This window comes from Trachypithecus francoisi, unplaced genomic scaffold (assembly GCF_009764315.1).
Source record: "Trachypithecus francoisi isolate TF-2019V2 unplaced genomic scaffold, Tfra_2.0 Lachesis_group0, whole genome shotgun sequence".
In the NCBI taxonomy this organism is placed as follows: domain Eukaryota; kingdom Metazoa; phylum Chordata; class Mammalia; order Primates; family Cercopithecidae; genus Trachypithecus; species Trachypithecus francoisi.
The window spans coordinates 174,232,291-174,258,277 of NW_022681453.1; the positions used below are offsets into that span (position 1 = coordinate 174,232,291).

The following is a 25,987-nucleotide window of genomic DNA, read 5'->3' on the forward strand; positions in this document are numbered from 1 at the left end:
CCCAAAGTGCCAGGATTAAAGGTGTGAGTAACCACGCACTGGCCTTGGGGATATATACAATGTAGTTTTTGTCTTTTTACAAATGGTAGGCTAATGAATACAATGTGTTTTTAAGCATCCTTACAAACTAACAAGAGGTGGTAGTTTGAGAACAGAAACAAAGTTACATATAATTTTATCAGAAAAGGATTGTTTTCTATTAATATATGGTTTAGAGGTTTGAAAACCTGGAATATAAAGTGTTTCTAAATTTAAATAAACAGTTTCTCCCCATGAAACTTACCTGCAGAACTCATTCCAAAGTTTATACCTTTTGCTGTAGGCACATATCAAATTATACCCTAATTAGGTCTTTATGGTCTACAATATGTTCTAAAATAAAAATGCTCCATTACTTTTCTAAAATGACTGGACTTTGTAGCTTACCCATTGTCATTTGTTAAATAAACAGTAAGTTCAAAATAATTACCATGGGATGAGGATCCAAGCCATCTAGCATTCGTCTGACATTGTTCACAATTTCCCTAGCATCATAGTTGGGTAGTTTACAAGCCCATCCAGTACCAATGCCCTCAGCACCATTTATTAAAACCATGGGAATTATGGGAATATACCACTCAGGCTCTACACGTTGATTATCATCATAAAGGAACTTAAGCAGGTTGTCATCCACGGCAGGAAAAAGTAGCCTTGCTAAAGAGCTAATGAAAAAGAAAGAAGCAAATGAAAAAATGTCATGGCTTTGCGAAAGAAACTTTATACATAATTTAAAACTTCACAATGCAAAAATAAATCTTTTTTTTTTTTTTTTTTTGAGACGGAGTCTCGCTCTGTCGCCCAGGCTGGAGTGCAGTGGCCAGATCTCAGCTCACTGCAAGCTCCGCCTCCTGGGTTTACGCCATTCTCCTGCCTCAGCCTCCAGAGTAGCTGGGACTACAGGCGCCCGCCATGTCGCCCGGCTAGTTTTTTGTATTTTTTAGTAGAGACGGGGTTTCACCATGTTAGCCAGGATGGTCTCGATCTCCTGACCTCGTGATCCGCCCGTCTCGGCCTCCCAAAGTGCTGGGATTACAGGCTTGAGCCACCGCGCCCGGCCAATATTGATAACTTTTTAAGAATTTCCTATTACTCGGAATAAAGCATATAACCCATCTTCAGCCTAAAGAGTAAAGTTGGTGAGAAAAACATCCTGCATTCATTAGGACTGTTTTCACCAATGAATTCATAAAAATTAAGGTCAATTGACTTCATTCTATTTGTGGTCAAATAATTTGGAACATTCACCTTCTAAGTAGAATAACCAGACAATCGCATCTCTCCACAGCTATAATTCCATCACACATTTAGTCAATTGGTTCCAAATCAAATCAAACTTTATACCATTGTATCAGTAAATATTTACCTTAACATTGTGAAAATATAACGAGGGCTTGCAGCATCTTTGCCACCATGAAGCCGAGTTCCAAACTGACCAATAGGCTGAAGCAAGTTAATGTTGTTACTTCCCACAAAGTTCTGAGCCAAATTCACAATAGTCATCATCAATGCTTGCTATACAACAGAAGGCGGCAGAACATAACATTAATGTTCTAAATTTTCTATAATTATTCCCCAACTTGTATTAAAATCCAAGTGAAGAATAAAAGCTTTAGAATCTCACTAATCTGTATATTCTGTTCTTAATTCTGTTACATTTCTGAAGACTTTACTAAAGGAAAAATACTACGTGTAATTATCATTCTTCAAGACAATAATTACAGTTCTCAACGGATTCCAATCTTAATGCTTACTTCTCCATGATGATAAGCCGACATCTCAGCAACAGATCCAGCCAACTGGGCAACTTTTACTTCACGTTTGTCATTCCTCTTGAAACAGGTAAATAAAACTTTCCGCTGGCCAGGTTTAAAGCCTATTTTTAAAAGAGCTCTTTTAAAATGTTACTTCAAGATACAGTTGTAACAATTCAGGGAACTAAAGAATAGATACAATTTGCTTTTCAAGAATACCAGTAAAATTGTTACTTGAGATTCTGTACCAAAGTGAGTACATACTAACACATTTGTTTTGTTTTGTTTTTTTTCCCAGAAAGCTATCTGCAGGCATACACTAAGATGTTTTTATGCCATCTCCATATATTCCAAAAGTGAACTGCTAACTGAAAGACAACATTCTGGCCTTAAAGAATCACCCAGTGGCACCAAACTCTTTTAACAGTAGTTTCCAAACACTCATACAACCAAAATGCCATTTGTAGCTAACTAAACTGCCAGCATGCCATCAAGGATCCTAAAATCTATTCTAAATATCCCACTCAGGAAAACCCTTATAAAAAGAGGTTTATTGTGGTAGTGAAGAATAAATGCTTTAGAATCTCACTAATCTGTATATTCTTCTCAACTTGGTCATTTACCATGTGACTAAGCAAATAACTAGTAAGTCTGTGTCCTTATCCAAGTAATAGAAATAATTACTTTCCTAATATAGTTATCATAAGGATTGCATGAAACAATGTGGGCAAATCACTCTGCTTTCTTATCATTCTTGCTCTAGGCCAAGCTTGTCCAACCCATGGCCCATGGGTGGCATGTGGCCCAACACAAATTTATCAATTTTCTTAAAACATCATGAGTTTTTTTGTTTGTTTGCAATTATTTTTTGTTTTTGTTTTTGTTTTAAGCTCATCAGCTATCGTTAGGGTTAGTGTATTTTACATGTGGCCCAAGACAATTCTTCCTCTTCCAATGTGGTCCAGGGAAGCCAAAAGATTAGACACCCCTGCTCTAGGCCAATGAGCACAGTAACAATCTTTTCAGTCTATGCCATCGTTGTAATCATACTGGACCCAGAGTATGATAAAACATGAGGATGATAAAATATGGTAACTTCCTTAAGAATTTTGTAATCTAATTCTAGAGGCAAAAGGAACAAACATAAAATAAGAGGTACATAATAATTGGCATAGAAGTTAAGGTATCTAAGACCAATTTGGAGTAGAATTGCTAGGGAAGGCTTCATAGAAGAAAGGCAATTTGTGGCTAGAACTTGAGGGATAGGTAGAATCATCTATTACCAGAAAAGCCAAGCAATACAAAGATGAACAAACAGTAAAGGTTATGAGAAAAAAAAAAAGTTCTAGATAGAAGATCAAAATCTGCTTCAACTAACGAGAAATAGTTTCTAAATTTTTTTCAAGTTAGAAATAGTTCCTAAATTTTTTTCAAGTTAAGTTAAAGCACTAGGCTTTGGGTAATGCAGAATAAAAGTTTTTAAAAATTTAATCTCTGATAAATATTCTAGAAATGATCAAAATTCCCTTTTACTTTGTATTTTAGAAAATTTGCAGACAACTTGGGCAAAAGCTTTAAGACTTTTAAAGTTAATTTTCCTGAAAAACTCAGAAAGGGTTTAAAAGTTTCAAATTAAGGAATATTAAAGATTTCAGCACTATGAAAACATGTAACAAAAGCAAAATCAAAAAGGCCTTAAATTCCTCTGAACAAGTTCTTCATATACAAGATTTCAAGTAAAAATTTTAATATGTATCATAAGGATGGCTTAAAATACATAAAATTAAACTATAGTAAATAAAATACAAAAATGAGGTTTTTAAATAAACATTACTCACCATCAACAAGAGATGGTATAGATCTTTCATTGTCTGAGTTTGAGAAGAGAATCAATTCCTTGTTGATGAAATCATTATAAGTCAAATGCTTTGTTGCAGTACCATATAAAAATTGCTAAGAGAAAAGTTATATAGCAATATTATCATTATTATGGCATGAATTCTAGTCTCTCTCTCCTTCTTCCCCCAGGTCACTGCTCTTTAAGACTAACCTCTGGTAAGCCATGTAGCCTACGCTGTCTCCGGTCTTCCATAAAATTTGTTAACCATTCTTTTCTGTCATCAATCTTCTTCTTACTGAACGCCTGAAAGATTCCAGGTAATGATTTTGCACATTAAAAATAAATTTCATTACAAAATTAAAACGTATAAGTGGCCAATAACTAATTATTAATTTCTGGAAAATTAGGTTATTTTACAATTTTTTATCAAAAACACATTTGAACTCAGGTCTTTCAATTAAAGAAGTTTATACTAGCACAGCATCATCTGGGGAAAAAACTAAAATTAACTAGCTTGAGCATTCAAAAGAGACTTTTCATAGGGAACCAGGACTGGGAGGAAAGGAACAGAAGGTAGGGGGATGGCTAACAAAAACTTTTAAAGAATTAACTTAATTACCAAGGTAATGGCAGCATCATCTTCAGGACCAGCGTATCTAAACAAGATGCGATGCCTTTCCATATCAGCAAAATATTCCTTTGCTTCTTTAGCTGTACTAGTACCCAATCCTGCACAATTTTAAAAATAAAAGTGAGTCATGAATATCAATGTCTGTTCAAAACCATCAAGTGAAAAGCTGGTGGAAAAGTTGTAACAGATGGATCACGCTGGCAACACCTATACCAACTGCAATCTTAATAAGCAACTAAAGTCAAAGTAGACATTAGATGCTTCCTGATGAAAGTACATAGCACTACCTATGAAATGTTTTTGCCAAACAACTGTAACCCAAATCTGATCACGCCTCTGATTTAACCATCAGTTAACAGAAAATAAGGGCACAGGAAAATACTATATATTAAATGTAGCTAGAGGCATCTAATTAACAAAATCCAGAATGTGGAAAATTACACAGAACAAACAACCCAATTTCTTTAACAAATAAATTACAAGGAAAAAATATAAAAAGAGAAATGCTGTATTAATAAACTTATCAACCAAATGCAATGTGTGGACCTTATATGGATCCTAACTTTGGAAAAAAAACAAACTCAGGCCAAGCACAGTGCCTCATGCCTGTAATCCCAGCACTTTGGGAGGCTGAAGTGGGTGATCACTTGAGGCCAGGACTTCTAGACCACCCTGGCCGACACAGCAAAACCCCGCCCCTACTAAAAATAGCCAGGCATGGTGGCACAAGTCTGTAATCCCAGCTACTCGGGTGGCTGAAGTATGAGAATCACTTGAACCCATGAGGGAGAGGTTGCAGTAAGCCAAGATCCCACCACTGCACTCCAGCCTGGGCAACAGAGCAAGACTCCATCTCAAAAAAATAAAATAAAAATAAAAAACTCTAAAAATAAACATTTTTAATACAGTCCAGGGGAATTTTGACACTGTCTGGGTATTTAACATTATCCAAAAAAAAGGGAGCCAGGTATGGTGGCTCACACCTGTAATCCCAGCAGTTTGGGAGGCCAAGGTGGGTGGATGGCTTGAAATCAGGAGTTCAAGATCAGCCTGGGCAACAAACCAAACCCCACCTCTACAAAAATACAAAAATTAGCTGGGTGTAGTGGCACACGCCTGTAGTCCCAGCTACTTGGGGGGCTGAGGCAAGAGGATCACTTCAGCCCGGAAGGTCAAGGTGGCAGTGAGCTGTGTTCATGCTACTGCACTCCAGCCTGGGTGACAAAGCGAGACCCTGTCTCAACAATAGGATATTAAAGAAGGTTACGATAGTGGTATTATGGGTTACCTAAAAAAATTCTTTTAAAAATACATACGAGTTATAGGTGAAATACTAGACTATAATGTCTGGAAGTTTTTTCAAACTAATGGAGTGGCAATAAAGGAAGTTTATAGGAAACAAGACTGGCCATTGGAATGGTGATCCCATTCAATGGAATCTATTACACTATTCTATTTGCATACATTTTTCTGTAACAATATTTTAAAATCAGTGATAGCTATTTTCGAAGTCTAAAATAGTCAAATTTTCAAGATGTCTTTTAGATTGCTTTCATAAGAATACATTTATATCAGTATTTAAAATCTAAGTATTTTAAAATACAAACCTTTATAGTACTTGATTTTCCAGGCTTTCTGGTTTTCTATATGTTTTTTCCACTCATCAAATTCAGGAATACTGTAGAAGGAAAGTTCCTGCTTATTTTTGCTTGCCTTGAATTAATTAAAAAAAAATTAGTTTTTCTGCTACCCTTTAAGACAACAATATAAAAATATATTAATGCAAAGAGTACCTTTACAATAGGAGTAATGAACTCTTCAAGAAAACCATGCTTCAAAAGTGATGGCCAATTGTGATGGATGAAATTAATAAGCAGGCCTTTTATGTGAGAACCATCTTGATCCTAAATAAATGTTAGTAAAGTAAAAAATCCTGTAATACTTTTATAAAATGATTACTTATATAAACAAATTTTAAAACTTGTGAATACAAAAAAACAAAATTCTGAATTTAGAAATGCATTTTACAAAAGCTATTAAGATGATCACACTAAATTTTTTCTTAATAGGCAAATAAAGAATATAGTAGTAATAGACTTAATTTGTCATTATAAAAACATATTATATCTGTTCTATAGTTTCCCCAGATTTCACTAAAAGAATGATTAAAGGATGGAAAATACACAAAATAAAACATGGCTACAATGCCACCTTAACGGGCAATGGTACGGAAATCCAGGTAATACAGATATTCACAAGTCTTCCCTAAATAAAAAATTGGAAAATTTCTGCTTAAAATTACATATTAATAGTTTTTTCAGTTGCAGATTTTCTCTACAAATACTTTAGAGTGTGTAAGAGAAAATAGTTGAATGCATCGAAATCCTTCCTTTTCAATTTTCTAGTTCTTGATTACTGTCATTTTACTATTTAAGTCTTCCTGGTATTTGTGCAATCAAATCATGCCATCATGTATAAATATTAACCATTATTATTGATCTTTCTTACTTGTTAATTCCATAATTTTGTTCCTACTTGTAGGTAGGCTGCCATACTACCACACTGTATTATATTCTCCTCATACATATCATTTTAAAATATTTTTAACTAACCCATAAGACCGTTACCCCAAAAATTAGATAATGTAAAATGTGCTTCATACAAATGTTTCCACTAAATGATGAGGTTTTTTAATTTTTTCCCCTGATGTATAATCACTTTCAGTTATACTATCTTGGGTCAAGTCTCATAAAACAAGTATTAAAAGTAGAATCTGAAGAAGACATGAATTTGAAATATATGGTAACTTTAAAACCAACCTGATCAGTCATAATCATAATCTTTCCATAGCGTAAGGTTTTCAGAGATTCTGCATCATCGTAACTTTTCTTATATTGTAGACCAACTATTTTAATAATATTATTTATTTCAGCATTTTCCATGATCTGTTCAAAACGGAAAAGCATTGAAAGTAGTTCAAAGTGTTGAAATATACAATGAGTCAGAAATTACATTTAAAAATTCCACAAGTTTAGTAAAGTATTAGAAATGTCGTACGTATGTGTGCGTGTGTGTACACACACACACACATATATATATATACCTGTTTATGAGAAGCTTCCCGTACGTTAAGAATTTTGCCCCTGAGTGGAAAAACTCCGTATCTGTCTCGTCCAATCACACCTAATCCAGACACAGCCAGTGATTTGGCAGAGTCTCCCTCTGTTAATATCAGTGTACACTCCAGGGAATGTTTGCCACCTGAGAGAAATTTAAAATTATACATAGTAAAAATTTCTCATACTTTTACTGATGAGAAAAATGAAGTCAGAAAATTAACATCAGAATGCCGACAGTGAAAGATTATAAAAGTCATCTTACATTATTGCTCAGTATAAATATTAAGTATATTTTATTGAATTCCTATCCCCTGAAAATTAGTAATATATTGTGTATGTGATAATTTCAATGAAGTAAAATTACACTCTGAATGGAAAATAATAGTCTAACTATATGTGGAAAATAAAAAATTTCTGTAACTTAGATAAATTAAAAGTGAAACTTAAATCAAAATCTTATTTAAAAATATCAATCTTACCAGCATCATTAGCATCATCCAGTTTGGGAATACCTTTGATTTTACTGTATTTTACTGATGAACACTTCTTATTCAGCTGAGTCTGAGCCTTAAATTTCACCCAGTTTAGGATACTTTCTACAATGCCACAATTAGAGGCCTAAAAATAAAAGAATAATGGTATACAAAACAAGCTGAAAATTCATACATTTAGCTAAAATGTATAGGGCCTAATGCAAGACCTGGAATCTGTGCAATTTTAAGGTATTTTAGGGCAAAACAATAATGGTGATAAGCATCATGATACATGCTAATCAATTTTTACTCAGCTACAGTAAAACTAAAGCTAAAATATAAATACATTAAAAAGGATAACTTTTACATATGAGAAACACTCTATTATAATAAACTCCATAAGGAATATACATTGCTCTTGTTACAAATTAATTTTATTAAAATTAACACATTGAAAACAGATCCACACATGAACCTACTAGCTGGCAAATTCTAGACGTTGATATTTCTGATATCCTTCAATACAAAATGTGAGCCTTTAATTCACTATGACAAAAAGTATTAACCTAAAAGGAACATTAGGATAACCTTCGTAACTTATGAATGACTATATTCTTTAAATAGCTTGGTAATAAAGATTTCAACATTACATATTGTTTGTACTCTGCAGTGAATCAATCTGTAGCAAGATGTTAACCCAGACAGAAAAAGGAAAAGAAAGTTAAGCATCTCCAACTCTAAGTACTAAAAGTTTTTTATCATCCTGGGTGATTTGATGTTAGGTGTATAAAACAGTTTTTTGGAATGTTTAAGACATAAACAACAGAGGTGAACTGTGTTGCCAAATTTAAACTTAGTGCACCTAAAATGAAAAAGTATAAAATTTAAAATCAAATCACTTCATCAAGGAAAGAACTGTTATGAGGACAGAAATTTGGGAAAGCATTAATATAGGGTAATTTGTACTCAGAATTCATTAAGATTAGATCCAAAAGTACTATTTCTACAGGCCTTAAGTTGTTTACTTTTGTTTTTGTTTCTGATAATCTACTTTTTGGAATTTGAGAAATACGTTAATTCTAGGGCAGTTATACAGCATTTCCCCACCAAAATTCCAAAGAGGAGAGGCTGCGATTGATTCATCTTCATTTGTTTATTTGTGCTCTCACCTTATTTTAGAGAAGTTAAGGTAACCTTAAAAAATTACGTGCAAAGCAAAGCAACTTTAAAACATGTAGAAAATAGTACATTTTGTTATGCATATGTTACCACAATTTTTAAACATATGTAAAGATAAAATCAGTAGATCAAGTTGAAATGAGAGTAGAAAAGATGAAAGAGTTGCATAAGGATCAGTACATTTGTTAGAGGAAATCTGACCTTTACAATGGTCAATGCAAAGCTAAAAATGCAATTAGTTACACAATTTCCTACTTTAGTTCTTGGCAAAACAATTGTTTTAGGAAACATTAAAGTCTACCCTTTAAAGTTATCAAATTAAGCATATTAGTTTGCAGTGCAAGCATGCTTATACCCACAATTAATATGACGAAAGAAACTAATCACAAATAAAGTAAATCAAGAAAACTACCTAATCAACTCTTAATAACAACAATAAAAAATAATACAAGTTTTATACAAGTTTTACTCACTGCTTTAAAAAATTTTTCTGACAGCTGGCATTTAGACCCAAAACTTTTGGGCTGCAGAGTCATGTTTTCCTTAGTCTGAGAATCAAAAGTTGGATTTTCAATAAGGCAATTAATAAAAACCCATATATGGTTTTTTACCTGTTGAAAACATACCAAAAAAAGTCAACATCAGAGCTGATATTTAGTAATTCAGCATATATATAATGCATATATATGCATCATATACAATATATAACGCATCCCTTACTTGAAATGGTTTCACTGATACACCAGCTTTGTTCTTTTTCTTAACCACTTCAATCAGTTTACCAACAACTTGATCTACCACATAATCCACGTGCCGTCCACCCTAAAGAAAGAAAACATTTAAAATCCGAAATCCTGTATTGTTAAAGTAGTAAAATACTTTATCTGTATTATAAACCCTATTTTCTAAAGAGTAACAGGAGTCTCAGAATGAGAGTTGGAATTTTTAAAAAATAAGGTATTTTAGCTAACGAGCCAATAAACCAACTGCTATGGTGTTTTGTTTTGTTTTGTTTTGTTCTCTCACTTCAATTCTATCACCAATTCTGGGGTGCTTTCAACACCAACAACCAATTTGCTGATTCTCCAGACACCAAATGGATGTTCAACGATGTAATTCAATCTTGATACCAACTACCTGGAGTTAGCACAAGTATTTAGGGTTGGTTAAGGGCTCAATCCCACAGGATTCCCCACACTTCAAATGCCAGTCACAAGTCCTAGGCCTCCTGTACTTCTAACGAACCTATGACCCACTCCTCAGGAATGATAATTTGCTGGAACAGGTCACAGAACTCAAGAACACACTTTACTTCATTTACCAGTTTTTTATATAGGATCCAGCAAAAACAGCCAAATGGAAGAGATGCATAGGGCATGGTACAGGGGAAAGGGTACACAAAGCTCCATGCCTTACCCAGACATGCTACCCTCTTTGCACCTCAATGTATTCACCAACCTAGGAGTTCTGTGAACTCCATTGTTCAGGAGTTTTTATAGAGCTTTATCACATAGCCATAATTGATTCTTAACTCAGTCACCAGCCCCCTCTCCTCTCCCCAGAGGTTGGGGAAGGTGGGGCTAAAACTTACAGAAAAAGGAATTTGTTATTCCAAATTTCATAAAATATAAATATGTTCAACTACAAACACTAATCATATAAACTTACTTCTCAATGAATGTTTAAATAAATTTTAATACAACAATTTCATAGAAAACAGGTTTTCATTTTCATAAGTCAATTCTTATTTAACAAAAACAGATTTGGGTTTTTTGAGGTTGCTGATATTGTTATTTATTTTGTAGTTTTTAATGAAGCACTGTTCCACCACTGACTTGGAAACAAATAATTTGATTACTTACTTTTGTAGTCGCAATACTATTTACAAAGCTGATCTGCTGGAATCCTTTTTCACTCAATGTGAGACAAACATCCCATCTTTCATTTGCAAGCTCATGAATAACTTTCAGGGCCACCCCAGTTTCATCCAATTTGTCTTTCACATAAAGATCTACATAACTGCGAAATCCATTTACCTATTAATTTAAAAAACAAAAACAATGAAAAATCTTATACTGGCAGCTCAAATAGGTGAATGACCTTAAGTACGTATACTTTCATTTCATCTCATTTACAACAGTTCTAAATGTACAGATCCAAACCTTAGTGGCATTTCCCAGATCTATTCCTTAACCCTTGACCTTTAAAAAAGAAATTCATTTCTATGTGTACTTGACAAAAAAAGGATGTGAAGGGACAGGTAAATTGCTATAAAATATTTCAGAAATTTATATTTTTAAAATGATATGGTAGACTTCTAGTTTCAGTTCAGACAGGTAATGAACTAGCAGGAAAAAAAGCTTCCATCCTTACAAGAAAATTTGTAATCAGACAACAAATTAAAGGGTTTTTCGTGAACCCACTGAAGAACTGAGATCACAGGAGAGCTGGCCATCCTGAAGCCTAGAGACACAAGTGTCTGTAGGAGACCACAAAACCTAAGCTTTTGCTTACCTGGGGCAGATATAGTAGGAACATTAAACTAGAAATTTTGACTAATTACTACCGAAAGAGTGTATGCTAGTTTGAATGCATAAAGCTTCTAGGGGCTATAGTCATAAGTTCATTTATTCACACTCTCGCAAGTTTTCCCTCCAGAAAACCCACCAAATTCTCACAGAGAAGACCAGTGAGAATCTAGAGAAGGTTTCCCCTCTGCATTTCCACGATGCCAGCTGGGAGAGAGAAACAGTAGTCACTGGGAAATCCACCCAGATCTATCTCCCTTACCCCCCCCCAAAAAAAAGCTTATTCTGCAGGGTAGGGAACCTCAAGGACATAGGCTGAGAACACTGGTCACTGGTGGAAACCTGCTGCAGCTGGGGAAAGAGAATAGAAGGCAGAAAAAAAGTCTTTACCTACGGAGGAGAGGCATAAACTTATAAAGGTCAAACCCCTGAGATACAGGTTCACCATGCACTTCAAAGGCTGGGATGTAATCAGACATTAGAGAACATCTCCCCCAAAATCTACCATCATGCTATCAAGCCTCCAGTAACAACAGTGGGTTTCAGCTGAAAGAGCTGTGAGAGTCAGATCACCTCTGAGGGGCAGCTCAAAAAGAAGGCCCTAAGCCAAGGGGAAAGACAAAAACAAGAAAGAATTTGGAAGTCTCTGGTACTCACAGCAGCAACAAACCTCAACACTAATAACTACAGCAAAAATAAACTTCAAACACAGCCCATCTCCTGGGTAAATATACCCTAAGTCCTACACTAATGCTTATTTACCTCAATATCTACTGCCCTACAAAACATATCTGGTTTTCCACAACTTACAGGGCGTGTCAAAAGGCAAGAAAAAAAAACAATCTGAAAAGATACAGCAGTCATCAGAAACAGAATAAGCACCTCACAGATGTTGTAACATGTATCAGATAAAATATTTTAAATAACAATTAATTAGTATGTTAAAGTATCTAATGGAAAATGTAGACAACATGCAACTTCAGCAAAGACATGGAAACTGTAAGAAATAATCAAATGGAAATGCTAAAAATAAAAAACATAGAAAGCATGAGGAATGCCTTTGACAGGCTCTTCAGGAAACTTGATGCAGAGATTGCAAAAAAGTAAACTTGAAGAGAGGGGAATAAAAATTAAACTAATACAAAAAGAGGAAGTAGAGTGAATAAAATAGAGCATTCAAGAACTGGAGACAATATCAAATAATGTAACATATATATAACCAAGAAGGAAAGGAAAGTACAAGACAGAAGCATTATTTGAAGAAAGAATGGGCTAATGTATCAATACTCACTTTAAATGTGAATCATCTAAACACACCAGTAAAAGAGATTACCAGATGAACTTTAAAAAAGGAAGACCCAACAATATTCTCTGTATAAAATAACATAGTATTAAAACTATTTTACAGGAGACTTACAGGCAATTTCTTTCCATTAAACATGACCTTGACCCCTTTACATGAACCAGCCAAATCATATGCCCTTCTGGTCATGAGGGCCACAATATCCTTGTCAAGTTTTTCCATCTTAAATTTGGACAGATCTGGTTGGAATGTTATGCATGTGTAATCTTCACCATCAAAATGTTTAATTTTGGCTTCAGAAGTCTTCATCATATTATTCATCCATGTCTTTACAAGAAAAAAAAACAAATATTTCTATAATGCTTCCATATTTCATAATATATAAAGACTTCGCTCATTAAATTCATTCATCAAACTATATCAACTTTCCAACCTCACAACAAACCAAACAAATCCTTGATAACATTACAGACAAAAAAAAAAATAGTAAATACAGTCAGCCCTTGGGTAGGTTCTACATTTGTAGATTTGACCAACTGCAGCTTAAAAATATTTGGGAAAAAATAATAAAAAATACAAATTTTTAAAATACAGCATAACTGTTTACATGGCATTTATATTGTATTATGTATTATAAGTAATCTAGAGTTGATTTAAAGTACATGGGAGGATGTGTATAGGTTATATGCAAATACTACCCCATTTTATATAAGGGACTTGATCCTCCTCTGATTTCACTATAGAAAGGACATCCCAGAACTAATCATCCTAAGGGACAACTGTATTACTGTGATAATTCTCTCACGTTAAAAATAAACTAAACTGTACAAATTTATAAACTGTCCACACAATCTCTTTCAAATTCTTCAACATGACCATATAGACTTTTAGAAAAATAAACATGCATGATGCTTTTCCTGACAAAATTATTTTAGCTTACTTCAACAATGGGGTTGTTGGAAAGCAATAAAGAAAACTTAAAAATTATTTTAGCTTATATAAAATTTCGAATCATTTTCATAGACCTGCAAGAATAAAATAAAATTTTGAAATACAAATTTGATGATTCATTGAGGAATTTTTCAAACACACTAAGCGGTTGCATGTACATGAGTCTGTGAGGTTTAGGACATTTTCACTAATACTTAACTAAAATAAAGTCTGTTAAATAAAGCACTTTGTTTTAAAGGAATGATAGAGGAATAGGCTTATATTAAATCTCCCAGGCATTCTGATGTCTCTTTACTCTGAGGAGTTGACTTGGATAATGTTTTGAAAACAAAAAATGAAGTTATATAGGCATTACTGCAATTTATCTAAGGTTCTACTATCTCAGCAAAATAACAAAACATTATTTTAAAAAAAGAAATAGATGTGTTTCTAGCATACCTGCTTAAAACTGTGTTTGTATTCTTTGCAAGCTGTTTCTACTGTAAACTTTGTACTGAAAATATTACAAAGTTTTGCACCATAACCATTACGACCACCTGTAAGAAAAATTAAATGTAAAAGGTTTAGTAAAAATGATTTTAAAGGAATTTTGTTAATTTACTACCATAGGGCAAGGCTGTTGCAAAACTGTTCTACTAACTGCATTATCAATCATCAATTGAATATTCTAGAGCATAATTAGATTTTTTTCATTTAAAGAAAGATACAATTAAGATTTAGCATATATAGTAGTGTAATTAAAATGGGTATTTTGTACATTTACCACAGTCTTTACAATTTCAAAAACATTAAGCTTTGTATCTTTCATGACCCAGTAAAATCTCTGTTGAGTATGAAATCTGAACTTTCTATCAAACTTGCTTCTCTATTACAAAATTTTAATCTATATCATTTCCCAGAGCCTTGGTTTAAAAAGCAAAACAAAACAAAACAAAAAAACCTATCAACCTATTTGGGCAACATAAATAAGTATGAAAACATATGGTTTTGGTCAAAGCACTTTCAACTCTATTTACAGAGTCTAGATTTTCGATCCTGACCTTCTTAAGGAAAACAGTTTAAAAGTAACTTAATACCAAAAGACACAGTACTTATGTAATAAAAAATTTATATACATAGACATCACACTAGTCCTATCTAAAATCAAAACTCAAGCTGTCAGCCAAGTTAAACTTCCAGCAGTTCTAACAACATAGTCAATGTACTATCAGACTTAAGGTTTTAAAATGTCACTGTTAAACTATTCTCGACAATATTTATACATGATAGTTTATAAATATTAATTCTGAAAATGATTTTCTCACACCAAAACTGCACAATTTCCTCAGTAAGTTATACATTTTATATTAAGAAAACAGTATTTTTCAATCAAAATTCCATTCAGACTTTACCTGTAACTTTTTTCTCATCATCATCATAGTTACTGGATGTTAAAAGCTGTCCAAAAATTAAAGCAGGAACATAAACTTTCTCTACCTTGTGTTCTACTACTGGAATGCCTTTCCCATTATTCCAAATGCTTATAATATTAGATTCACTATATAAAAAAAAAAGAAAAAGAAAAGCAGAATTTAGAGCTTAAAATTGTAAAGATAAATTAATTCATTAAAAAGTAATCTAGAATAAACCTTAAAGGTTATAAGATACTAGTCATTATCAATTGAAAGGCACCAATTCATCTCTCAAGAAAATACTCGCTTAGGACAAACATTTCTTTCCCTGAGTCATAACTAATAGAGAAGGATTATGAAGGAAATAAAGGCAAGAATGGAAAATTACAGACCTTAAATATCTCAGGATGACAAAAAAGGCAACATACTCATGAGAAAACCTTAAAAAAAGGTTTCATCATGTTTAGCACATGGTACTGTAATTAAAATAGGCATTTTGTAAGTTAATTATCTTCATCACAATTAAAAAAAAAATCAACGTTTGGCATTCTCGACATAGCTAAGTCCATATGAGTATGAAACTGGAACTTGCTATTAAACTCACCTCTCTTATAAAATTTCAATCTATATCATTTCTCAGATCTGGTATTTATTTCTGTAATCTCTAAACAATTATTCAGAATTTTGTAACTTTGCTCCATTGATAATCTTCAATAAAAATTAAGAATAAGAATACTGCATTTAATAGTTTACAAATAAAGTTTCAAAAATAATTAGGCTAAAAAAAAACATTGAAAATCTAAATATCCAATACTTATCAGTTGGCAAGAGGTTAAATAAATGACACATCAACATAATAAAATACTTGCAAGTAGTTTAAAAACATTAAGTGGATCTATGTAAGTTAATAACGAAAGCTGTCTATATGTTGAATAAAGAGAAAGATATAAAATAGTATATATACTATGATTCCATTTGTTAAAAGAAGAAATGTCTACATATATAATTTAGCATGAGTATACAATATTTTTAAAGCTATAGTTTTAAAGTTTCAATTCTAAATAAAGAATACTTAAGCTAGAGGAATATTTTGAACTCTGGTTAATATGCTTTCCACATTTTTTTTGTTTTTTGCTTGAGACAGAGTTTCGCTCTGTCACCCAGGCTGGAGTGCAGTGGCACGATCTCAGCTCACTGCAACCTCTGCCTCCTGGAATCCAGCAATTCTCCTGTCTCAGTCTCCCAAGTAGCTGGGATTACAGGCGCGCACCACCACAACCGGCTAATTTTTGTATTTTTAGTAGAAACGGGGTTTCACCATGTTGGCCAGGCTGGTCTCAAACTCCTGACCTCATGATCCACCCACCTTGGCCTCCCAAAGTGCTGGGATTACAGGCTTGAGCCACCGCGCCCAGATTCCACATTGGTTTTTAGTCAGATAGACATCCACAAATAAATTGTTTCAATACTATTATGTTATATTATTTAATAAGTGTTAAGTTCCCTTGTAAGAAGTTGCTCTAATTTCTCTAACTTCTAGAAGAACTGTCCAAATTCTGTATGGCATACCTTGTATTTAATCTATTCTCATGGCTTTACAACCATGATGTTTTCCTTAAATTTTATCCCCACATCACAGAATACTATGGAGGAAAAGAAAGAATAAAAGCTACACTGTATTATATATCCTATATACTTTGCCCATTAGCTATTAAAATTTAACCTCTCCTCCACACAAGAAGTTTATGTTAACAAATGTACAAAGAAAAAAATCTGCTATACAAAAATGTTAAAAAGAATGAAACTCAAAGGATACAAAAATGGACAGCAGAGAAAACTGGATCAATTGGATAAACAGTGCAACAGCTCTTTTTCTCATTTAAATTTAGCTTTAAAATGACAATTAGAAATCTTACTGAAGCAAAAACTGCACTTCTGAAATAGCATTTATTTTAATCAAAATAATACTAATTCCATAGTATATGTGGTAAAAAAAAAAAAAAAAAAGTGACTATGGGACAAAATTCACAAGAGACAAAATGTTATAGTTAAAACTCAGAAATACAATATACAAATCAGCAACTTCTCACAAAATGCTTGCCTAATGCCAATTTTAGAAGTATATGAAATTCAATTAAAGGCAAGATTAAGACTGAATTTTTCATCAATGATTCATAAACAACAAAAGAAATAAGAAAGGAGGGGTGAAAAAATATACTACCATCACCTTTTCTTCTTGGAATAGCTAAGGATTTTTGTTTATATTGAAATAAAACAATTTCCTACCAGAAGCAGTTAAAACGAGGTGGGAGATATGAAAAAAAATTGATACCTTATTGCCATTAAGAAACAAATAAACTTATTTATAATTTTCCCTCTTATGCCTACACAAAAATGTTTGTTGATTAAAAACAGAGTGTAAAATGGAGTGATAAAGGCACTAGAAGTACCAGAATTATGTAGAATTACACTTTGTACAAAATCTGTAATGAACTGATAAGTAAAATAAACCAAGAGCCCTTATCCAGTCTACAGAGTTGTCTTACAGCTCACTTCTTCATTGTCTTTTTTTTTTTTTTTTTTTTTTTGAGACAGGGTCTCGCTCTGTCACCCAGGCTAGAGTACAGTGGCAAAATCATGGTTCATTGCAGCCTGACCTCCCAGGCTCAAGCAATCCTCCCACCTCAGCCTCCTGAGTAGCTGGGACTACAAACACGTGCCACTATGCCTAGATAATTTTGGGTTTTTTTTTTTTTTTGGGTAGAGACAGGTTTTCACCATGTTGCCCAGACTGGTCTCGAACTCCTGGGCTCAAGGGATCCGCCTGACAGCCTCCCAAAGTGCCAGGATTACAGGCGTGAGCTGCTGCAACTGGTTTAGCTCACTTCACTTTGTTATGATGGTATGCTAGACACTATTTCTTAAATTCAATCTTATTGTATTAATGTGGCTAAAATATTTGGACTAATATGGCTAGTACCACATAAAAGAACTAAACAATTGCAACTACGTTCATCAAGAGTGTATTTAAAGAAGGTTCTTTCTTTCTTAGTTTTCAATTAGAATTGTTCAATTTTGAAAACAATTCAAAAATATCAAACATTCAGTGTCTATTATTCCTTACTCTCCTAAAACATAATAAATGAAGAGAGAGATGGTTTTTAATTGACAATTGCCTAAACAAGGAAAAGGAATCTTAATAGCCAAAATTTCCTTGAAACCATCTAAAACTTCTGTATAAGTTGTAATTTATGTCTTGTATGCCTTATATAACTTCTCAAGAATGCATTCATTATAGAAATAATCCAATTTTTTTTTGAAAAAAGAATGGAGAAGAAAAATAAAGAATCCAACAGTATAGTTATATGGTAACATTTTCATATAAAATACAGTTAACTTCAAGGTATAACCAAATACAAATTATAGTTTTATTATACTACTAATCTTAACTGAAATTAGATTACTAATAGACTATACCTGAATTATTAGATTTTTATGTTTACTAGAGAAAAATCTTAAAATCATGCTAAATTACTAATCAAATTACAAAGGATGAATGTAATATTTTACAAAAGGCATGCTGGTAAAAACAGGAGAAATATAACATTTATGTTTCTGATTTAACACTACTATTTTTTATACACCTTCATCCTACGTAAAAAAATAATAAAAATCACCACAGTAATATAATTAGCTGAACAACTAGTTACACCAGCAGTAGCTAATCTATTAAATCATGTCATAAATAATGGAAAACTCCAAACACCAATCATGAAAAGCAAATTTAAAGTACAACTGGAATCACACTAATGGCCCTTAGCCTTGAGTCCCAAAGAAAAGAGAGGGTGATTACTCTAGCAGCTGAAATAGCATATATAGCATCAAAGAAAAATGGTCTCCAAGAGTCCTGATAGGGAAGTTCTTTGGAAGAAAAGACAATAAATGACACAGAAAAGAGGCAAAAATTACAAAGTCTCAAACAACAGGGAAACAAAAAAGTACTACCCATATACATTATTTGAGGAGTACTCATAAATTGGGGACTATCTGAATAAAACAGCATAAAAAATTAAACTTTAAATATACTTACGGATCAATAGAAACTTTAATACAAGTCATGTTCTTATCCCTCTGTTTATTGTCAGCAGCATTAACTACAAAATTAAACATCTCAATGAGTAATATACAAAATTATATAAATAAATACATGGACACAACTTTATCTGCATCACTGCTTAATATAAACATCTACATATGGTAAGAGTTAATGAAAATAAGTACCATTAACTTCTCATATAAAATCTTATTTTCCAAATAATATTCCTAAATTGTATTATCACATCAAATTACTGTTATGTTTTCCATCACAAAAAAGAGGAGGAAATGTTTTAGTATACATATTAATCAAAACAAATTAAGTCAGAGCAAACACCTGCATTTTACAACACCCAAATCCAGGTCTAAAAGTAAAAACTTTTGTTTAATTATATTTTTTTCTTGGTAACAAGTAATTGCATTCTACTGATCTCTTTCAATAAACTAGTGACTTTATAGGCATACTGAATAGCAATCAGTTCATTTTTAGTTACAAAAAAAAAACTGTTTAACACCCTTAGAAATCAAAATTTTGTATTTTAGGCACTATAACTGACAACATAAATATTTTTACATTCATTAACCACTGCTTCAAGGAAATTTGAACACAATCATAGAAGAAATATGTTCCTGACAAACACTTGTAATAAACTTAAAACAGTAAAATTATAATATGGAGGCAAGAGTAAAGGTATAAAATGTAACCCAGTTTTAATCTCTTATTTCTTCACCAAATACCAACAGAAGCAGCTCTGAGAGACCCATACAACTACACTAAGAAACCTCAAGTTGCACTGAGATGGCAGACCAAGAGAATTTCTAGAGTGTCCTTGGTTAGAATATTTCCAAAGTAGAGGCAATCCCTGGCAGTCAACTAGACATTCACATAATTTAATTAACCATGTGATTTTGAGAGGACAGAGATCATTTAGAGCAATGGTTATTAAACTTGGCTGCCCAAGAGAAATATCTGATTTGTTGGTGAAAAACATATTCACATATCCCAACTCAATCAATCTGCAAAATCAGTCCCTGTCATCTCCATATTCAAGATGCCCCCAGGTAACTGTGATGCTAGCAAATCCCAGAAGACTACACATAGAGGAGTACAGACCAAATATGGGATTACAAACACAACACACTGATTTCATAGATGAAGAAAATGAAACAAAGATGAAACAGAGATAAACACTACAGATCATGGTATAAATTTTCTGAAGATCATTTATATTCAGAAGGATAAAAGCCAAAGATACACCCTTCAAGTTTATACTGGATAAGTCTGGCTTTATATATAAAAGGACATTATGATGATATTAATAGAAATATGCATTAAATCCTAAGCAAGTACTCACCCAAAATTTCATCAAAGATCTTGTATAAACCTGGCACAAAGGTAACCTCTCTGCAATTCATTCCTACGTCTTCATCATACACCCACATGAACTGCATTGAAAAATTCAAAAATAGTTTTTTACTCGATAAATCCTTAACATCAATTTTTCATAGTATAATCCACATCCTGTCATTTACACTATATGAATACTTAGATCTGTGAAGTAGAAAAACATACACAACTTCAGTAATAGTCAACTTCACTATTCATATTAAATTAACCTCAAAATTGAGAAATTGTTCATTTTGTATCAAGTTTGTATTATTATACAGAAAGTCAGCTTTTTTTTTTTTTTTTTTTTTTTTTTTGCTGAGACAGAGTCTTGCACTGTCGCCCAGGCTGGAGTGCAGTAGCATGATCTCGGCTCGCTGCAAGTTCTGCCTCCCGGGTTCATGCCATTCTCCTGCCTCAATCTCCCAAGTAGCTGAGACTACAGGCACCTGCCACCATGACTGGCTAATTTTTTTTTTTTTTTGAGACGGAGTCTTGCTCTGTCACCCAAACTGGAGTGCAGTGGCCGGATCTCAGCTCACTGCAAGCTCCGCCTTTCGGGTTCACACCATTCTCCTGCCTCAGCCTCCCGAGTAGCTGGGACTACAGGCGCCCGCCACCTCGCCTGGCTAGTTTTTTGTATTTTTTTTTTTTTAGCAGAGACGGGGTTTCACCGGGTTAGCCTGGATGGTCTCGATCTCCTGACCTTGTGATCCGCCCATCTCAGCCTCCCAAACTGCTGGGATTACAGGCTAATTTTTTGTATTTGTAGTAGAGACAGGGTTTCATCTTGTTAGCCAGGATAGTCTCAATCTCCTGACCTCGTGATCCGCCCGCCTCGGCCTCCCAAAGTGCTGGGATTACAGGTGTGAGCCACTGTGCCTGGCCTTAAAGTCAGTTTTAATGTAAGACCATCAATAGTTATTAGAAACAGAATTCAATAGTTGAAAAAATAAAAACATTACTTTTCATAAAGAATGGAAAATTCATGCTTTATTTTTTTTTATAATACAGGGAGAGAGTAAAATAATACGAACAAAGCAAGACTTTGGAGTCAGAGAGATCTACTTTGAATCTCAGTTCTTACTAGTCTCAACTAGTCATGTCGGCCAGGCTGGTCTTCAACTCCTGACCTTAGGTGATCCATCTGCCTCGGCCTCCCAAATTGCTGGGATTACAGGTGTGAGCCACCGTGCCCAGGCTCTTGTGATGGTTTTTATCCCCAGAAAGAAGTAAATACATTTCTACTTCTAGATCTTTCACCCTACTTTGACCATAACTACAGATACATGAACTTACAGATTTCCAAAGCATATAATTACAATAATTTTATCAACATTAAAAAGTAGATATAGATGCACATCTCCTAATTTCAATCAATTTTAGCAGTAATTACCTGCGTCAATGGCTCCACTGACCCAATATATGTATCAGGACGAAGAAGAATGTGTTCAAGTTGTGTCTTCTTCTGATACACTCTCTCAACAGACAACTTCTTTGAAGAATCATTTTTGTTGGCAGTTTCTGACTCTTCCTTTTTTGCAGCATTGTTCTGATCAAAAAGAGTCTAAAATTAACCAAAAAATCAAATTTAAATAACCTACCAAGGGGTAAACAATGAGTATGGACACACGACATGGGTTTTCTTTTTTAATGGCAAAATTATCTTTCAGACCCACTGATTTTTTAAATCCTAAAGAAAACACAAGTCTATTACTGACAGTCCGGCTCTTATTATACAACGTGAACCTGTAGTTTTGACTGAGCCCAAAACATGGGTATAGTCACCAGAATCACTACAGCAGTCTCTAGTAATCCAAAAATACAAACATTTCCCAATTCTATAAGATATCAAGTTAGTTTGTTTTGTTTTTGAGACAGAGTCTTGCTCTGTCGTCCAGACTGGAGTGCAATGGTGTGATCTTGGCTCACTGCAGCCTCTGCCTCCCAGTTTCAAGTGATTCTCCTGCCTCAGCCTCCTGAGTAGCTGGGACTACAGATGCACACCACTATGCTCAGCTAGTTTTTGTTTTTTTGCTTGTTTGTTTTTTGTTTTTTGGTTTTTTTTTTTTTTGTATTTTTAGTAGAGACAAGGTTTCACCATGTTGGCCAGGCTGGTCTCGAACTTCTGACCTCAGGTGATCAGCCTGCCTTGGCCTCCCAAAGTGCTAGTATTATAAGCGTGAGCCACCATGCCTGGCCTCAAGTTAATTTTTGTGGTCTTCAAAACCTTGAGTTCTGGTGAGGTTACAGAATCACAATGACTGAACCTTGCTAGGTACAGGAGCCCCAGAAGCTTCCAGATGTAAGCTCCCCACCATTAAGCTACTGAAGACTACGGTATAAACAAATATGACCTACGCAAAATATTAACCTATGTAGTTAATAAACACTGATATGACTGAAAATATAATAGCTTATAAAATCCTCAAATTTCACACATTTGTAGATCATGCCAATAATTCCTCACATATCAGCTCCGGGTGCCCCAATACTGATCCCAGTTTCTCTACCAGTTTCAAGGAGGCACAGGTTGGTGATCTTAATTCTAAACATTCCTACAGCAGATGAGGATGTCAAATGAAATTTCCAAGGTCTACAAATTTCCTTGTCTTCTTAAGAGCAGCAGAGAATATACTTCTCTCCTTCTGGGATTCTTTAATGCTGACAAATATGACATCCCACTAAAAAGATATGACGGCCTATTTTTTCAGAGTCAAAAAATAATGCAATGAGAATTAAAATATCTTCATAGGCCTTCAAATTTTAGTAGAAATTAAAGAAACAATACAGACAATAGAAGATACAGAGATTTTTGTGCATTTAAACAAGCAGTATGCAATTTTAATTCCTCTTTAAAGTGTTTATTTTTAGAAAAACTTCATAATTAAGTGTGTTTAAAAATCAAAAACATGACCTCCGAAAAGTCTAAACCAAGAATTTAATATATCCTGAGGAAACTCAAACATTAATTATAATCTCACAATGCAATAAGTTTTATATAAAATTAAAGATTTAATAATAGTTCAAAATAAAAGTATTAAAAATAACTCATTCTACTAGATTTTAAACTACATTCTTATACTCCTAGATTTATAAGTTTTTCCATTAACACTGCTCAAAGACATTTAAAAATAGCTTTGGATAAAAGCAAATAATTCTGTTTCACAAAGTTTTCACATTCTACTTCTGCAAAAGTTAGATGATGAACTAGCTGGCCAGAAAGATGAACTTTATTTTTTAAATACCAGATAGTCTTCAAATTTCTAATCATATTCCTTGCTTTTTATAAAGAAATAGTTGATTGGTAAAAACAACTTACGTTTAGGGGCCAGGCACAGTGACGTTAATTTATAGAAATGATTCTAACAATAAAATCACAATTTATTTTTTAACGGAGCCTCAAAATAGTTAGAACAAAGATCATAATCATTAAAATCACACTCTAAGAAAGTACTCAAAGAAGATGGATGCTATGGAATCAAAGGTAGGTAACATTTTACCATTAACTTAGAACTACTATTTTAAAGTCTGCAATTATTGACATAAAGGTTGAGGACACATGATAACCATATAAGTAAAAGCTTTCCTATTCCAGGCTACTCTTCCAAAACCAACCCCATCACAAAGAAAATATTTTCAAGATGAGACTCAACCAGAGGCTCATGTCTATCTAATTTGTATGAACTAAGCTGAACTAAAGGGCACACATGGATTAAAAAAACAAAAACAAACAAACAAAAAAACCAAAAAAACAGGTGTAAAGCCTTACCTCATGCTTTCTTCAAGAATTTACAACTTTTTCCATACTTCCTTACTTACAATCACCACCTCTTCCTCCCTGCATCTCTTCCCAAATGGATATATTACAAAAAAAAGTCTGAAAGCTTGAACCCATCAAATCTCTATCAAGTTCAAAGACTTGCCGTTCTTGCTAAGATAATGTCTAAAAAAACAGATAACATTTGAGTGTGGTCAGCCAGATGGCAAAATAAGAAACCCCAGGGCCTTTCTTTCCCCATGAAGACATGGATTCAACAATAACATATAATCCAACTGCCTTTGTGATACATACCAGCAATCCAAGTGAGCACAAAATAGCATCAAAGCTCATGTCCTCCCTCCTATCTGCCCCAGCAAGGCAAGATTGAGAAAAACATGACTAGAACAACTTTCACCTTCTCCCTGGGGAGGAGCAGAAGAGGAATATACCTCCAATGGAACAGTTGGGGGCAGTGCTACCCTAGAAACCTCTTGACTGAATCTAAGCATTGACATTGAACAGGGTGGCAGGTTGAGGGTCACTGAGAACAAAGGCAATCAAAGTTTAGCATCAGACTCTGCAGTATCAGAAACAGACACAAGGTGGAGCTCCAGTACTGTAGTTTACTACAGCACCAACGGCCACAAGCAAAGCAGACACACACACTCCAGAGAGAGCAAACACAGACAGAGGCAAACCTCTTCAATTAAGAAATTCCATGCACAAATCTAAAGAGGATGCATCCCCATAAAAGATTTGTGAGGTCTCAGGATTCCCTAGCTAGACAAACTGGATGAAGAAAGTCTTCCCAGTATGAAATCAGACTGCAAAGACTGGAGAGTTAGCTAAGCCTTCAAATGCCAAAGCCCTAACAGAAAATAACAATACAAAGAAACAGGGAAATATGGCCGATTCATTGTAAAAAATTAAATTGCAGCCAGGCGCAGTGGCTCACACCTGTAATCCTAGCACTTTGGGAGGCTGAGGCAGGCAGATCCCTTGGGCCCAGAGCTCAGAACCAGTCTGAGTAACATGGCCAAATCTCTCTACCAAAACAAAACAAAACAAAAAAATTAGCCAGGTGTGGTAGTGCACACTTGTAGTCCCAGCTACTTGGGAGGCTGCAACAGGAGGATTACCTCAGCCCAGAAGGTCGAGGCTGCAGTAAGCCATCAGCACACAACTGTACTCCAGCCTGGGTGACAAAGCAAGAGCCTGTCTCAAAAAAATAATAAATAAATCACCACAAATTGAGCCTAAAGAAGTAGAAATACAGTCATACAAAGAATTCAAATTAACTGCCAAAGGATGCTTAATGAAATAAATGAGTACAGATGGACAAACAAAAACTCGGTGTAACAATGCATAAACAAAAAGAAAAAAAAACAATAAAGATAAAAACTATGATGAAGTAGCCAACATTATTTCTTGAACTGAAGCATACAGTAAATGAATTGAAAATACACTAGAGGGATAGCACAGTAGACTGGAGTAGGCAGAATTTTTTTAAATCAGCAAATTTGAAGACAGGACTTTC

The 25,987-nt window shown here is 33.9% G+C and overlaps 1 protein-coding gene across 2 annotated transcripts in view; it reads right to left on the reverse strand.

The window, feature by feature from the left end:
* TOP2B (DNA topoisomerase II beta) overlaps positions 1–25,987 on the reverse strand; it is a 73,053-nt gene that overhangs the window by 31,553 nt on the left and 15,513 nt on the right. Inside the window, exons 2-21 of one of the 2 annotated variants that reach the window (XM_033212815.1) lie at positions 22,084–22,239; positions 20,656–20,746; positions 19,296–19,359; positions 15,206–15,351; positions 14,253–14,350; positions 12,978–13,190; positions 10,895–11,068; positions 9,753–9,854; positions 9,506–9,643; positions 7,860–7,998; positions 7,365–7,522; positions 7,081–7,206; positions 6,055–6,165; positions 5,869–5,974; positions 4,250–4,359; positions 3,841–3,933; positions 3,629–3,743; positions 1,791–1,912; positions 1,403–1,551; positions 470–701 (exon numbers count right to left, since the gene is read on the reverse strand). In XM_033212815.1, coding sequence (XP_033068706.1) covers positions 470–701; positions 1,403–1,551; positions 1,791–1,912; positions 3,629–3,743; positions 3,841–3,933; positions 4,250–4,359; positions 5,869–5,974; positions 6,055–6,165; positions 7,081–7,206; positions 7,365–7,522; positions 7,860–7,998; positions 9,506–9,643; positions 9,753–9,854; positions 10,895–11,068; positions 12,978–13,190; positions 14,253–14,350; positions 15,206–15,351; positions 19,296–19,359; positions 20,656–20,746; positions 22,084–22,239 — 2,643 coding nt within the window. Of the gene's footprint in view, positions 1–469; positions 702–1,402; positions 1,552–1,790; positions 1,913–3,628; positions 3,744–3,840; positions 3,934–4,249; positions 4,360–5,868; positions 5,975–6,054; positions 6,166–7,080; positions 7,207–7,364; positions 7,523–7,859; positions 7,999–9,505; positions 9,644–9,752; positions 9,855–10,894; positions 11,069–12,977; positions 13,191–14,252; positions 14,351–15,205; positions 15,352–19,295; positions 19,360–20,655; positions 20,747–22,083; positions 22,255–25,987 lie in introns of both variants that reach the window. The other variant, XM_033212814.1, reaches the window with a different exon arrangement.